The sequence below is a fragment of the Nicotiana sylvestris genome, chromosome 8 (genome assembly GCF_000393655.2).
Source record: "Nicotiana sylvestris chromosome 8, ASM39365v2, whole genome shotgun sequence".
Taxonomy (NCBI): domain Eukaryota; kingdom Viridiplantae; phylum Streptophyta; class Magnoliopsida; order Solanales; family Solanaceae; genus Nicotiana; species Nicotiana sylvestris.
This window is the reverse complement of record NC_091064.1, coordinates 193,033,086-193,047,999: the sequence shown is the minus strand read 5'-3', so window position 1 is coordinate 193,047,999 and position 14,914 is coordinate 193,033,086. Positions and strand designations below refer to the sequence as shown.

The 14,914-nt window shown below is 37.3% G+C and overlaps 1 protein-coding gene across 4 annotated transcripts; it reads right to left on the bottom strand.

Annotated features, from left to right (window-relative positions):
• Positions 1-1,060: 1,060 nt before the first annotated feature.
• LOC104224827 (arginine--tRNA ligase, chloroplastic/mitochondrial-like) lies at positions 1,061-13,998 on the bottom strand. Of its 4 annotated transcripts, none has more exons than XM_070152926.1 (19): positions 13,771-13,980; positions 13,070-13,146; positions 12,821-12,960; positions 12,277-12,352; positions 12,014-12,115; positions 11,701-11,916; positions 9,661-9,741; positions 9,184-9,267; positions 8,791-8,895; positions 6,961-7,044; positions 6,141-6,319; positions 5,388-5,472; positions 5,054-5,240; positions 4,813-4,882; positions 2,732-2,801; positions 2,374-2,463; positions 2,085-2,153; positions 1,894-1,992; positions 1,061-1,308 (listed from the first exon to the last, which is right to left on the bottom strand). In XM_070152926.1, the coding sequence occupies exons 1-19, from the start codon at positions 13,883-13,885 to the stop codon at positions 1,198-1,200; spliced, it is 2,040 nt and encodes a 679-aa protein (XP_070009027.1). In that variant the 5' UTR covers positions 13,886-13,980; the 3' UTR covers positions 1,061-1,197. The 4 variants fall into 4 exon arrangements, with proteins under 4 accessions (XP_070009027.1, XP_070009028.1, XP_009774844.1 ...); XM_070152927.1 differs by having other exon boundaries at positions 13,070-13,150; positions 13,771-13,905; XM_009776542.2 differs by lacking the exon at positions 6,961-7,044 and having other exon boundaries at positions 13,070-13,150; positions 13,771-13,998.
• Positions 13,999-14,914: the final 916 nt, after the last annotated feature.

The following is a 14,914-nucleotide window of genomic DNA, read 5'->3' as shown; positions in this document are numbered from 1 at the left end:
GTCATTTCTCACATACAAATATAAGAATTTTGCAAACAAAGTGAAAACCCTTTAATTACTATTATACTTATTAGAATTCTTAAATATATATTTTACTTGATAATTTTTAACTCCCTTAATTAAATATCTTGAGGATAATGTATTTCTGGTGATTGGGGGTGCATTTTTATGGCTGTTGATGTACAATGAGATGGTATTACTTGATAAAGTAGGGGGAAATCAAAATTGGAAGAAATTATCATTTTTTGATTTTCTTTTTGATATCTTTTTGGGACTCCTTTTAGCTTTTTTTGTCACCACTCTCTCAAATGAGTAATACACACATTATGCTACATCAGCAATGTATGTTTGATAGGTACACTTTAATAGATGTTGGAGCGCCTATAGGAACAAGCTTTAGTTGAGGTGTCTAAGTGGAATTTGATGCCAAATTTAGGCGAAGCTTTAGTTGATGTGCCTAAGTGGAATTTGGTGCCAAATATAGGTATGTATTTGGGCTTAAAACAATTATGGCATGTGTCATGGACCCATAACCAATCTTTAGTTGTGATTAGTTATCATTGCTCAGTATGCCATTTGGTTCACAGATCGACCTGTTAAAACAACCATAATGTCATGGGTAAATGAGGTGGCTGATATTAAACTGACATAGTAGGTATTTAGTAATAGAGTTAAAGTTTGGTGCATTGCCAGTATATAGATATTATTACTTACAACGATAGGTAAATCTTCACAGTATACCTGTCATGCTAACTTAGAAAATAGAGTATTAACCTGCTATAGCTCGCTAAATCAAACCGATAGTGTAAAAATTACTTATTATTTCATTACATACAACTTAAATCCTTAATAATAAACAGCTCAGGCAAGAAATGCTGAAGAGCGGCTAATGATGCAAAAGCTCTTTTCCTCTTATACACACTAATAAAAAAGGGTATGCCGGGTTTTTGGACCCTATGCTGAGTAAGGTTCCAAACCTTCCAAAATACTGTAAAAGCAATATGCAGCCCCCAAAAAATTGAATGAGGAAGTAAACACAGGAACTGCCTCTCAGAAAACATAACCAACTGATTTTGGATCTCAATAAACTATTAAACTGCACAAACTCGTGTACACATTTGGCAGGATTGGCGCAAATCTGGGCCAAAGACTACAAGAGAAAAAGAAAGAAAGAAGAGGACAATTTTTTTTAACATTTCAAATTTTATAAACAGGGGTGATACCCAACAGATAAAAACACTTTCTCATCACAACAGCTGTTGCCTCACACAGCAGAAGCCTGCTTGTTTCCTCCGCTGAACCAACCACCTGCCAAATTATAAAATAAAACTTTTAAGAGCTAGCTATCAACTCAAAAACAAATAATTGCTCAAAACGATGTTCATCCTAGCATGAATCTTATGTGTTGTTCTTGTTTCATTAGTGCTGTATGCTGGAACCTATGTTCTATTATGTGGGATAAATGTGGAATAAGAATATTTGGATAAGAGTACCTGAAACGACAAATACTCCTAAAATAAAAGTAAGATCATCCGCCTTACTTTACAGTAATTTTTAATTTAAGAGTTTCTTTTTAGAACAAAAACTGAACATGTACGCCAATTAGTAAACTAATTCTTAACTTCCCCATCAATCTTTGCATAACAATTTATGTATTATTATTCATAACACTAACAATCCCTACATTATAATCCTAGGATAACTAACCGTGAAGCAGCAGCTACATGCAATGCTTCCAGAATTACTAGCAAGTGGTTTCAAGCTAGTTTGTGGCAACTTTAGCCATGACTTATCGAGGTGAAGAGTATCCAATTTTTCCGTTCTTTGGTTAACTTAATTCTCACTAAAAAGAATTCATACCTGAAAATAATTCTCACCAGAAAAAATTCTTACCTGACAATTGGTGTAAAATTTTGTGAAGTCTTCAGACAATTTGTAAAGATATTCACACAAAAGGTTTGGCAAAAGATTGATGCAAGCCTCCTCAACGATCTGCAAATGAGACACCAATATTTACAAGACTAGAACTTTGCACAGATAATAGAAAGTCACGACGCTGTAATAACTATAGAACATCTACTTACCTCAGCGAACTGGAGCAAATGAAGGCCTAAAGCACGTTCATCTGGATGAGCCAATACTATACCTCCTACCTGTCCATTACAAACCACTCAATTGTGAGAATTATTAGTTCTACAAATCCAATAACCAAAAGCATTAACTTTTAAACAGCCACAAGTGACGAAAGAGCAATAATAGCAGGAACTATTTGACCTGAACATTGATTGAACACCACCACACACACCCTCCCAAAAAACACATACATACAAAATCTGGAAGACATATTTCAATAAGGACGAATGAGATTTTTACCTTCTTTAACTCCTCTATATCTCTACCAGACTTTCTGATGATCGAACAAATTCGGGCATGTGCATACAGCAAATACACAGCCGTATTTCCCTGCCAATAACAGAGAAACACAAGTGAATGTCAAATCTTATTTAACCAGAGGCATAAATAAGAAAGCAAATCTATGAATCAAGTGCAAAACAGAAAATATTACAGGACCCCCTTCAGTTATAAATATAATCATGGAACTGTTTCCATGAAGATTGAAAAGGATGAAAATAAATCTAATGAAGCACGTGGGTTAATCCGAGGAGAGATAAAGTAGTATACTAGTGCAAAATGAAATTTACTCATATTGTAAATGGATATCTATACACACCTTATCACTAAGCATCTGATCGAAATTAAATGTGTAGTTGGTCAATCTGTTGTTCTTCAAGTCTGCATATCTATTTTCCATTCCAAAAGAGAAAAGAAAAGGTCAGAGTCCTCGAGAGAAGACAAGAAAAGCACAAAAGACATATATCACAAAATGTACCAGAGCAAACTATAGAGATAGTTGATAAATCTATTTGATGGGAAATAAGTCAAACCACAATCATAGTTTTGAGTGTGATGAATTTGATTTCTTGAAACATCTGGAGATTGTAGATGACAAAACTATTCATATAAATGTGAAAGATTTTGGTACAAAAGGTATGTACTCTCCAAAATTACACCTGACTGTAATTGGAGTGCATGCCTAAGATAATACAAAGTGCCAACAGCAATGACTATATAGAACCTATGTACTTCTCCCTATTGACGAGCTCTTATGTATCGCTGCAGTGGTCAAAGGCATTCTTGCCAACTTGTTTGAGCTATCGAACCAGAATTTTTGTTCCAAACTCATTGCCACCAAGGCAACTAATTTTCGTATGTATACTGCCTCATCCCATATAAAGTCTCTTTCTTGAATCCTCCAATAAAATGTCACTTCTCCAAAATAGAAATTTTCTTTCACTGTACATACTTTTTCAGTTTTGTCTGACAAAAGAGTTGGCCTAAAACAACCACTATACTAAAAGTTCACAAAATCATAGCACAGACCATTAGATTCCCCTGCTTTTGCATGCGACAGACATGCTAGGTTGAAGTATGACACTAAACTGGTTTATGTTGATGACATTGACATAGGAAGCAATAACCAACAAGGAATTTCTCAACTTGCAATTTGTTCAATCACTTGCAAACCAAAGATTTGGACAAATAGAAATACTTTCTGGAGATCGAGGTAGCACAATCTAAGATTGGCATAGCTATCCAACAAAGAAAGTACGCTTTGGATATATTTGAGGAGAAAAGTATGTTAGATTTCAAATATGTTGACACTCTTACGAATCCAAATGTTAAACTTGTTTCTAGATAGAAAAAGGCTAGAAGCCATTAGAAAACCCAGATGGAATGGAAGACTTGTTGACAAACTAATTTATCATAAAATCACACGACCAAATATTTCATCTGCCATCAATTAAACTCGCCAAACTCCACGGCGTGGCCAACTGGCCATTAAGATGCAATAATTTGCATTTTGAGTACACTAAAGGAGCTCAAGGACAGGAATGTTATATGAAGGGTCATCGACAAAATGTTGGATACTCTAACGCAGATTGAACAAATTCTCCCTCACATAGACAATTCACTTCTGGATACTGTATCATGATCAGAGGAAATATGATCTCTTGGAAGAGTAAAAGACAAGATGTTATCACCAGATCTACTGCAGAAGCAAAATATCAAGTTACGACCCTTGCAACTTAAAGCTTATCTAGTTAAACAACTTCTCTAAGATAACTGCATTGAAGTCAAAAAGATGAAGTAAAAATGTGACAATTGTACTTTCTTTTATATAGACTCAAATCCCCTATTTCATGAAAGAACGAGAAAGATAGAAGTGGATTGTCATTTTCTAAGATAGAAGATTGAATTCATATGCATTACCACTAGTATTGCCAGTTCAAATTACCAACTTGCAGATGTTGTAACTAAATCCCTTCAAGGTACTTGGATTGGATCCAGTAAATTAGTAAAAAACTTGGAGCCTATAACAACACTTGCATGCTCCAGCTGGGAAATGCTGGGTACTAAATCTCTTGAGGGTAAATGCTAGGAGAACTACAAGATATGCATTGATTCATATTGAATAGGTTTAATATAAATTGATATGATTAGTGTAATCATGCATAGATTATGAATTTTGTTATGCCTAAAATTGGCATTTCACCAATTGTCACATAAGTAATGATTACAAATTCTCAACCAAGCTTGAGGAAATATTAAGCTCATCATCACTTGTCACACTTTTTTCTGCTATTCTTCACCACCAAACTTGTAAGCTCTGTATCCAATTGCCCAGCCCATTTTTGTTCTCTTGCAAAATGAAAATAAGTACAAATGCATGCAAAAGCATGAGGAACTTACTTCACAGCACCATATCCAACTGCTTCGGCAGTTTGCTCCAGTTCCTCAGCTGTCCATTCTGTTGCCTTACCTGCTAAGACAGTAATGACAGAAAACATGAAATTCTGCATTATAAATTGATTGCAAAACCTTATTAACCATAATTGACAAGAGAGGCGCTAATTCAAACAAAAATAAACTAGTATACAAAAATTCTCAAAATCCCTCAATTCAAGAATCAACCAAATATCATTCTACACACCTCGTTCTTCAAGTGCTAATTTACACCGGCTCTTTGCCTCATCAAGTAAATCAACTAGCTTAACCACCTCAGTACTCCGAGTACGAAATCGTTTGCCATCATCTCCTAAAACTAGACCAAATCCTACATGACTGGCCTTGGGAAAGTCATTCTCGTTTTGGGGAAGCCAGCCTGCAAGTTTTGCAGCCTGAAAGAAGATTCGAGGGAAAACAAACCTGGTTATGGCTTCAATCCTCATGAGATCATATCATAATCTATTCATCAAATAATAAGTATATCTTTACATCATATGCAAATAGGGATAGAAAAAGAGATACTGATTTTAGAAACTTACAGCAAAGACCATTTCAAAGTGCTCTCGCTGGCCAACATCAGTCACATATATCATCCAGTCTGCTTTCTCTTCATTAAGCCGATACCTTAAGAGTTGCATATAGAAGGTATCATGAAATCATGTGTTGAAACTTCAATATACATTGAACTCCGAGTCCCAGCATCAGTCACACCAACTGATACCCAAATTGAAAGCCTTGCAAACTCAATACCCCTCTACCCAACTAGTTACCTATACTATATCACATAGGTTAGAGTAATCTAATCATAATGGTCTGAATTATATGGATTAATTTAAGATGGATAATCAGTACTCAAAATCACCTCTTTAACATATATTATCATTTGCTTGCATTACACTGATTACAAGAACTCACAGCTACCTGTAAGACCTACTTTGCCACTGGGACAAGATATTTTCCTCCCTGCGTACATACTTACTATACATGCAGCTCTTACACAAACCTTAATACTGAGACAGAAAAGTAGAGTAGCGCAACAAACTTCCCACAGCGCTAGGTTTATCACCAAGTAGAAACGCAAACCTATTTATATTTCAATGTCCTCTATGAATATGACTGCTGATTTTAGACACAAATCATGCAATGAAAAAAATGACATAAAGGACATGTCATATTGGCAGTAGAAGGGGCAAACATGACACCAAAGCCCATTAAAACACATCCCATGATTTTGACATAACAGCCTATAATTGCAAAGCCCATCCAAAAGCACAATTTATAATGAAACCAACCATAGTGCAGTAAGATCAGTTGAAGCATAGTTGAAACCACCATCCCTCTTAACAACGATAAGAGGTATTTTTTTCCCTTCAATAAAAATTACACGAGCTCCTTCGCTTTCTTGAATCAATCCCTTGTTGTTAAGCAAATCTAACGCCTTGGGAATGTACGGATTGTAAAAGCTTTCACCCTAAAAAGAAGAAATACCAAATAAATCAATGAGGGTTAGCTCAATCATACATAAAACAAGTAATGCATGTGCACGCTACATGCTCAATTCAAAATGAAAAAGAATATTTTAAAAAAGGATAAGCCCCGCTGAATGAATCATCATATTCTCGTACCCAAGGGTGTGGCCTAGTGATTAATGAAGGGTGTGGCCTAGTGGTTAATGAAGTGGGAGGAGAACATAAGGTCTCATGTTCAAATCCCAGGGGAGGCAAACGACACTAGGTGATTTCTTCCTATCCACCCAGGCCTTGATGGGTAGAGTTACCTAGTACCTCTGCTAGTGGGAGGTAGCAAATACTCAGTGGAATTAGTCATGGTGCGTGCAATTCGGGCTTGACGCCACCATCATAAAAAACATCATATTCTCCCACAATCCTTCTGCAGGATATGATAGCACTATTTACATATAGTAGGACACTCATGCCAAATGAATTTCCCCATGTTTACTTGACTACTAGAGACCAGATGGTCCAATGTCAACAATCATAAATCATATTCAATTTCTGCACCACATATAGGGCAACCCAGTGCACTAAGCTCCCGCTATGCGCGGGGCTCGGGGAAGGTCGGACCACAAAGGTCTATTGTATCCAGCCTTACCTTGCATTTCAGCAAGAGGCTGTTTCCACGGCTCGAACCTGTGACCTCCTGGTCACATGGTAGCAACTTCTCCCCTTCCAATTTCTGCAGCACATACAAGATGAAATTAGTTAAAAGAGTACTCACCAGGATCTTCTAACTCTAGCCGCCCCCACCCCCAACCCCAACCCCCCCAAAGAAAAATTCTCTTTCGGGTTTATTTGACCAACTAATTTGATCATCAAAACAAATCTGCAGAACTATAACGCTAAGATCAAAAGTTCAGGCAACAGGCGACTCATCTTTCTTTTTCATTTACCATTTCTTCATAAATTAATCATCTGAATCTAAGAGTTTCAACTTTTTTAGAAGTCTAATTAAATTTCAGGTGGCAGCAATATAAGCAGTACATTGTCCCATAAAAACATACTAAAGCTTCTAATGCAACCGTAATGCGATTTCCTTTTTTATAGGAGTGGTGGCCTCGTGCGTAGCTCAATTAATCCACCGAATTCTTGCGACCTCATAGGTACCACATACCTCTGTCCACCAGGGCTAGAAATTATACCTAACTTTTTTGCATCTGCTGGAATTTGAACCTTGGTTTCCCAAGGTTCATTCTAGCTTCATTCACCACTAAGCACACGCTTTGGTGCGACTGCTATGAGAATTCTCCTTCAGGGGAATACCTTTTGAAGCATTCTCTTTGAGATTAAGTATTTCATATCAACACAGGAAGTGAGTTCTGGTTTAACTTGATAGATGTTCTGGCAGATTATTTTACTTGAAATATTTGTGCAACTCTGACGAATTTCTTTTTTTTTTTTTTTATGACCGAGAAATCCGTCTGGGGCCGATCCTTTGGACCAATTGCAGCCTTCGAAACTCGGTGAATAATGGGCCCGCCCCTCTACCCTTCTCCATTTAAATACCAGGCTTTGCTTTGCATGGTGTGGGGGCTTGAACCTGTGACCTAAGACACAAATCCACCACCCTTTGCCACTTGAGCTAGGCCCTGGGGGCCTGACGAATTTCTTACTTACCCAACCAAAAGCATTCTCTTTGAGATTAAGTATTTCATATCAACACAAGAAGTGAGTTCTAGTTTAACTTGATAGATGTTCTAGCAGATTATTTTACTTGAAATATTTGTGCAACTCTGACGAATTTCTTACTTACCCAACCAAAAAAAAAATATAGTTCTGTATATTATCAAATGATATGTTGAACTCTCCTTAACCAGAGGTCTCGAGTTCGAGCCCCTGGGTATGGAGTCGCCTTTGTTAGGGAGCGCTTTGCCCCTCAATATGGGACTTCCTGGCGCGAATCCGGATTAGTCGGGCCCCAATGTGGGTACCGGATACCGGGTGAGAAATAAAAAAAATTGCTATGTTGAACTCATAAACATAACCATTACAAAAGCCAACATCAATTGATTGTTTGATCTCTTTTAGATGGACCACCTTATATTTCAAATGCCAGTGCAATAAGCATAAGCACATATCATAGTCTGCTTAGTTCTTAAATATGTCACATTATATGCATGTTCCATTTTGGAATTACATAACGAGTGAAATCACCAAATTCAGACTCACTTCATGGGTGCTAAAAGTTGAAACTACAAAACAAGTAAAATCATCAGATTCAGAATCATTTCATGGGTGCTAAAAGTTGAAACAGTACATATGTGATTCTAGTAGCATGGAGGATCAGAAAATTTTTTGCACGGCTCGTGGAGATACTAAACAAAATTAGCCTAGAGGATGCATCATATTTAGAAGTCAAAACCAAGATATAATGCATGCTCACCAGATTTCAATTTTAGATAGTAGAGAATGCTCAACAAGGTACCTTTTCCTCTAAGTGAACTCCAAGTCTTTGGTAAACCCTTTGAAATTCTTCTCTGCTAACTTCACAAATTTGTGTCCATGCCTTCCTGTACTTCTCCTCCCCTCCCTATGAGACATACACCAATTGAAACACGCATATAAGAGAAAAGGATCAAATAAAATGTTATCCTTAAAAGTTATTAACTAGTTGAGCAGATCTTTCATGAGGAAGCTATAACACGATTATCAGATGCCATCTGGCATTTCCTCAAACAAATAATGCAAGAGAAGCAGCGGATATCTGCAAACATATTCATTTGCCCCCTCCCCTTCAAAGGACAGAATTGAATTTCCCCAACATCTATCAAGAAAAATGTTATCATTAGATGCAGACTTGCAAAACTTGAAAGTTCACCTGTAGACTAACAACAGCCTTTTGCGCCCTCTCCTTGAAATCTGGATCATTGTCAAATCTTTGTTTTGAGGCCTTATAGAACGCCTACAAGAAATCAAGAAAAGGATTGATATGTCAAGTTATCATAAAAAATTCCGTCATCCTACCACATGTACTGCTCCCTCCCAAGTGAAGTTTTCAAGAAACATATACGCGCACATTCCAGGGTATGCTCATATTTGTAGCTAATAATAGACAATTGTTCAAAAACTTCCAAATAAGTCAAGTAATAATTGAAAATGATAGATGTGAACAAAGAAAAGAACACTATGTAGTATCGGAAATTTCTGTCAATGCTAATTCTTTTCTTTTTCCATTATTTTCTATTAAGCTAATTTTTTATGTGCATATTGCATGCTTTACCTAGGACCAAATGGAGATTATCAAAAATCACAGAGTAAGATAATAGGAGCATGACAGCTAACTTTGAACATTCACCTGCAAATCTCCAATGGCTTGGGCACTAGCAGCTTCCCAGTTAGGAATTTTGTCAAAGAGGTACTCAATTAACATTCCAAACTGCAAAAGATATAATAAGTGTGAGGCTTTTTGACTTACAAGGTAAGGGAATAAACCATTTCTAGTGCATAACATACTACTCTAAAAAGAGAACTTGTATCGAGTCATAAATAAATCACTATATAGCTTCGTGGATAAAAATCCAATGAACATAAAATTTGGTCTTTCTCTCAAACAAATCAGAGTAAGATTGCTCATTCAACCAACAGTTGCATGAATATTTCAGAATAATGACATGGTATTTTTTTAAAGGTACGTAAACTTGAATAATGATAGACTATTCATGTCACATATCTATTTTTGAAAGAGAATGTAGGAATTTTTATTCACTATGAAACCAGCATTAAGAATGTGCTGTCAGATATAAAGTATGTACAAAATCAGGCTAGTCCTGAAAAGAGATTAAAAAATCTGTCAGTGTCTGGCTGTCTGCTTCATATACATCTTCCAATGTACACCGACTAACTAATAACTGTAAAAACTCATATTTCCGACACTGTATAGTTTGAACTTTTCCCTCAAAACACCTAATTTCTTTCCTTGCATATCACCCATAGCACACAAGAAGGAATTGTATTCCATATCATCTCTTTGTCCTTTCTCTAATCATGTGAATGCCATCAGCTGAAAAGATCTTTAACAGAAGTAGGCATCACTGAACAAACCAAAGGATGTTGAGAAATAAGCTCCGTGGAAGTGCATATAAAGGTGCCCTGATGTCTCCACATCCCTCTTACATGAGACACCTGCCACATAAATTCATTCCCCTCTTAATCAGATTCCATGTGACCTATAGGTCACGGGATCGAGCCGTGGAAGCAGTCATTAATGCATTAGGGTAGACTTTCTACATCACACCCCTTAGGGTGCGGCCTTTCCCCGGACCCTACGTGAACGCGGGATGCCTTGTGCACCGAGCTGCCTTTCATCAGACTCCGATGAGTCAATACCGCACCATGGGCAGCCTCTCAACAAAAACAGCCTACCTTATATGGAGACCTTGTTCTCCAGATCCTTCTCCATGGCCATGGCCACTCTACTGTGTTGATTGAAGAGGCTACCAAGCTTTTATAGCAGCTATTAACAGAGAAAATAGCATTTCTTGAGAACCAAGTTAAAGTATCAGATTCCCCAATTAACTCCCAGGGCTTCCAACTCTGCCCAAACAGTTGCAGCACCCATTGAATCTCCCAATCATTATAATCCCTTATAAATCTAATAGTCCATCCAAACTAGTGCCCAGTGGCATCAGCATGTTCAGCAAATCTGGAAATTGATCTTGTAAAGGTGTGCGATCCGTCCATGTGTCATGCCAAAATAAAAATTGTCCATTTACCAATTTTAACTTGATCATAGCAAAGAACATCCCAATGTTCTCTGATGTGCTTCCAAACCCCAATTCCATAAGGTCCCTGGACCACTTTAGTGTACCACGGGTCTCATGGGTCGTGGGCCTATTTTGCTACCAAAGTCCAAAACTTTTCTCCAAAGAGCCCCTTCTCCAAAATTGAACTTCCAAAGCCATTTGTACAGCAAGCTTTGGCTATGGATCCTCAGGTTGCTTACTCCTAATCTTCCATTTTCTTTGTCAAGAGTACCAATATTCCACCTTACCAAATGAAATTCCCTCTTCTCTTTCTTCCATACCAGCAAAAAATCCCTTCTCAATCTGTCTGAAGTCTTTTCCACTCATGCCATAAATTAAGGCTAAATTGACAGTGTTATAACATCGATGCGGATAACGATAATCAATATAATATTTTTCAAGAAGAAAAGGCAAGGATATCTGTTTAATGCACCAGTTCTTAATTGCTTTAACAGTTCAGGCAATTGATGTATCAGTTTGAAAAAGGAAAAATGTCTAGCCCAGAAGAATTTGCAAACGAATTTAACATTTGTATATCGTATTCCAATTGCTCATGACAAAGACAGAATAACAAAATTGAGCATGACATCTACCTGTGTTCCCCAGTCACCCACATGGTTTCTCCTAAGAACTTCAACATTAGAAAACTCCAGCATTCGGGCCAAAGTGTCTCCAATAATAGTAGATCTCAAATGACCAACATGCATCTCCTTTGCTATGTTTGGAGATGAAAAATCAACAACTGTCCTTTTGACAGGAAGCTTTGGTGCCCATGTTTCAATACCGTCTATTAGCATCCTCTCAATGCTCTGTACCAACAAAAACAACAATGTCATTTTATGATACAAACCTATTCATAAAATGAAATTCGAAAGGAATAGAACTGGGGTAAAATAAAGCGAACACCTTTGCAATCCATTGCTTTTTTAATACAACATTAATAAAACCAGGTCCTGCTGTAGAGCATCTCTCAATCATTTCTGATGCAGGTAGATTATCTATAATAGCCTAAACATAAGAAAACAAATGTGATGTTAGTATCTTGCACTTCAAGAAATGTAATGTTAGTATCTTGCACTTCAAGACTATTATCAAAACTATGAACTTCGAAGATACTGGCATGAATAGAAATAAGGCAAAGAGACTATAGAGGATGTCAATGTCATTACCTTTCCAACAGGTTGAGGACCCCTGAACTGGGTACCTTGGCCTTTAATCTTATTCCACAAGCTCATCGCATTGTTGCTGCTCAAAATCAAACCCCACGGTGAGAAGTTACAGGAAATAACGGCCTAATATTTCCTATGCAATAAAACTACTAGTGATATTAATAGAAATATTAATAGTCTTAATAAATCAGTGTTATCAAAAGGCGAAAAGCGCAGAGAAGTGTTGGGTCTATCGGGGCTTTAGTCGCAAAGGGCAATGAAAAAAAGGAGCAAAAGAAGAAAAGACTACATAAATATATCTGCTATTCAATAATACTTACTAACGCACCAATAACAGTTATATGGACAAAAGGAACTTATAAACTTTAAGTCAGTGCCATATTTTATTGTTTAGCATGGCTTCTTCAAGACAACGTCCATTGGCAACGAGACACTAAGCGAGGAGAAGCAATTATCCATTTTTGCACTTAGCTTTAAGGGTTAAGCGCGCTTAAAGTGAGCCTTTGACAACACTATAGTTACTTGTAAATTAAGTAATATATACCACTGGTAGTCACCGTGTCTTGAATCATTGCAAATAGCAATCATAGGATGCACATCTTCAATATCAGGGAATGCTGCCCTAAGTGATTCCTCAAATAGCTTTGCTAATTGCTCCTTAACACTCCCTACAATTTCTTTATCCTGTACAGTAAGGAGGTATGTTAGCTATGATTCCGCAGAACATTGCAAGTGATTATTATGCAATTAATGATGATAATAACAATATCAAAAGGGTGATGTATTTTCTTACAGTTGCCATGGTTGATATTGGCCTTGAAGATACTTTTACCACACTGAAAAATTCCCTAGATGTTGCTCGGGGAATACCTGTCTAGTTTCACCAGCACCGTGACAACAATTACCACAAGCACTAGAATATTACATCTAAAGTAAATAGATAGAAAGCAAAACGGAAGAGTAATCATCCAAGGAACAATTAGGATACTTAAAGAAACTCCAGATGTTGTAACATGCTTTCCTGACGAGCAAAGATATTAATGACGAGGAAGGCTTTTTTGTTTGCTACTAATACTTGCTCTGATACTCTGCCCAAGCCTGGCCGAGGAAGAGTTACATCTATTACTTAATATAAAAAGGTGTTCAATATACTGGTGAGAGCAAAAACGCTCTATTCTTCAGCGTAGTCCAAAATACTATCCTTCTTTCTTAAACGGCCATCGGCCATTCTGCTAAATTCTGATTGATGATTTATTATTTCTATATTAACCCAATATTCAAGTTCAAAAAGACAGCTAGGCTCAGCAATTAAGTAGAACGGGCTTGGGTAAGCATTAATTGAACATCAAAATGAAAAACAAAATTTAAATCAATTCATGATTCAACGAAGAGGTAGAAGGATTGAAGTCAAACACGGAGGAAAATGACTGCGTATTTAAGTGTATGTTAAAAACAATCCATCAGAAAGAGATACAGAAAAAGAGAGAGGCTTACCGGTATTGAGAAGAAACGAGGAGAAAGAAGAGAGGTGAATGAGCTTGGCTGGTGGAGGCGGGGAGAGCAAAAGCACCGGCGGAACTTTGAGAGAAGACAAGGCCAAGCTGCTCATTTTTGTGTGGGTTTTCCTATTTTATTCCTCTTCTTCGGTATTTCCCTTTTTCCGCTTTGGTGAGGAGTACGAGCCACGCAACGCGCTCGCATTCGCAGTTGGAACTTGGAACTAGACTTTTCTTTAGGGTTTCAGGAGAGATTAGGATAGGGACCTTGTGGTCAATTCTCAAGTTTCTCTGTGTTCCCTTTCAATACCCCAATAAGAGATTGCACTATGTCATGATGTCATTTTGCCCCGCATAACGATTAACGACTATAGAAAGAGAAGAAGACCGAGAGACATAATATATTATTTACATTCGTCCGCCGTTATACTTTTCGTTCAGATCAATCTCTACCGCTGACAAATTTGTCAAAATTACCCCAGCCCTAACGGTCCTCCACCGTAGCAGCTAACTCCTCTAATATTTTGTCCATGTCAGCATCCTAGTCATCAGGTCCTACCAAATTAAAACTTCCTAGATCCATAACCACCGTCCTTGTCCTCTCCGATTTCACCTTTTTTTAGAACTTTCCTTTTAACTGTTAACCACCACATAACCCACTCATTTAGCCCTGAGAAATATTATCATTCCGTCGAATTGTTGTTTACCCCCTTAAACCAGTCGTTAAGCACCATCCAAACACCGCAAAAACACCCATGAAAATTACCCTAAACAACCACCTGAACTCCATGTAAACCCACTTCGAAAAAACCATCATAAAGTGTCACTGTCTCATCCGACAAACACACACGCACACTCTCTATTACTACATTAAACCATAGAGCTTCTTCAGAATAATATTTTGCTGGAATTTTTGAGTTGGTTTTAAGGTTTTTCCAGTCAACGATGAGGACGCTAGTCGAGTCTTCGATCAGTGTTCTGATAATTGTTCGTTTTGTTGTTGTTTCGTTTCTGTTTCAATCGATCTTTTGTCATTGCCATTTTTTTTTGCTTGTACACTCAAACCAAAATTTAATTACAATGAATTTGCTTGCTGAGGTCCATCTCATTCCCTTCTCTTTATTATTTCGTGCTTTTATGTT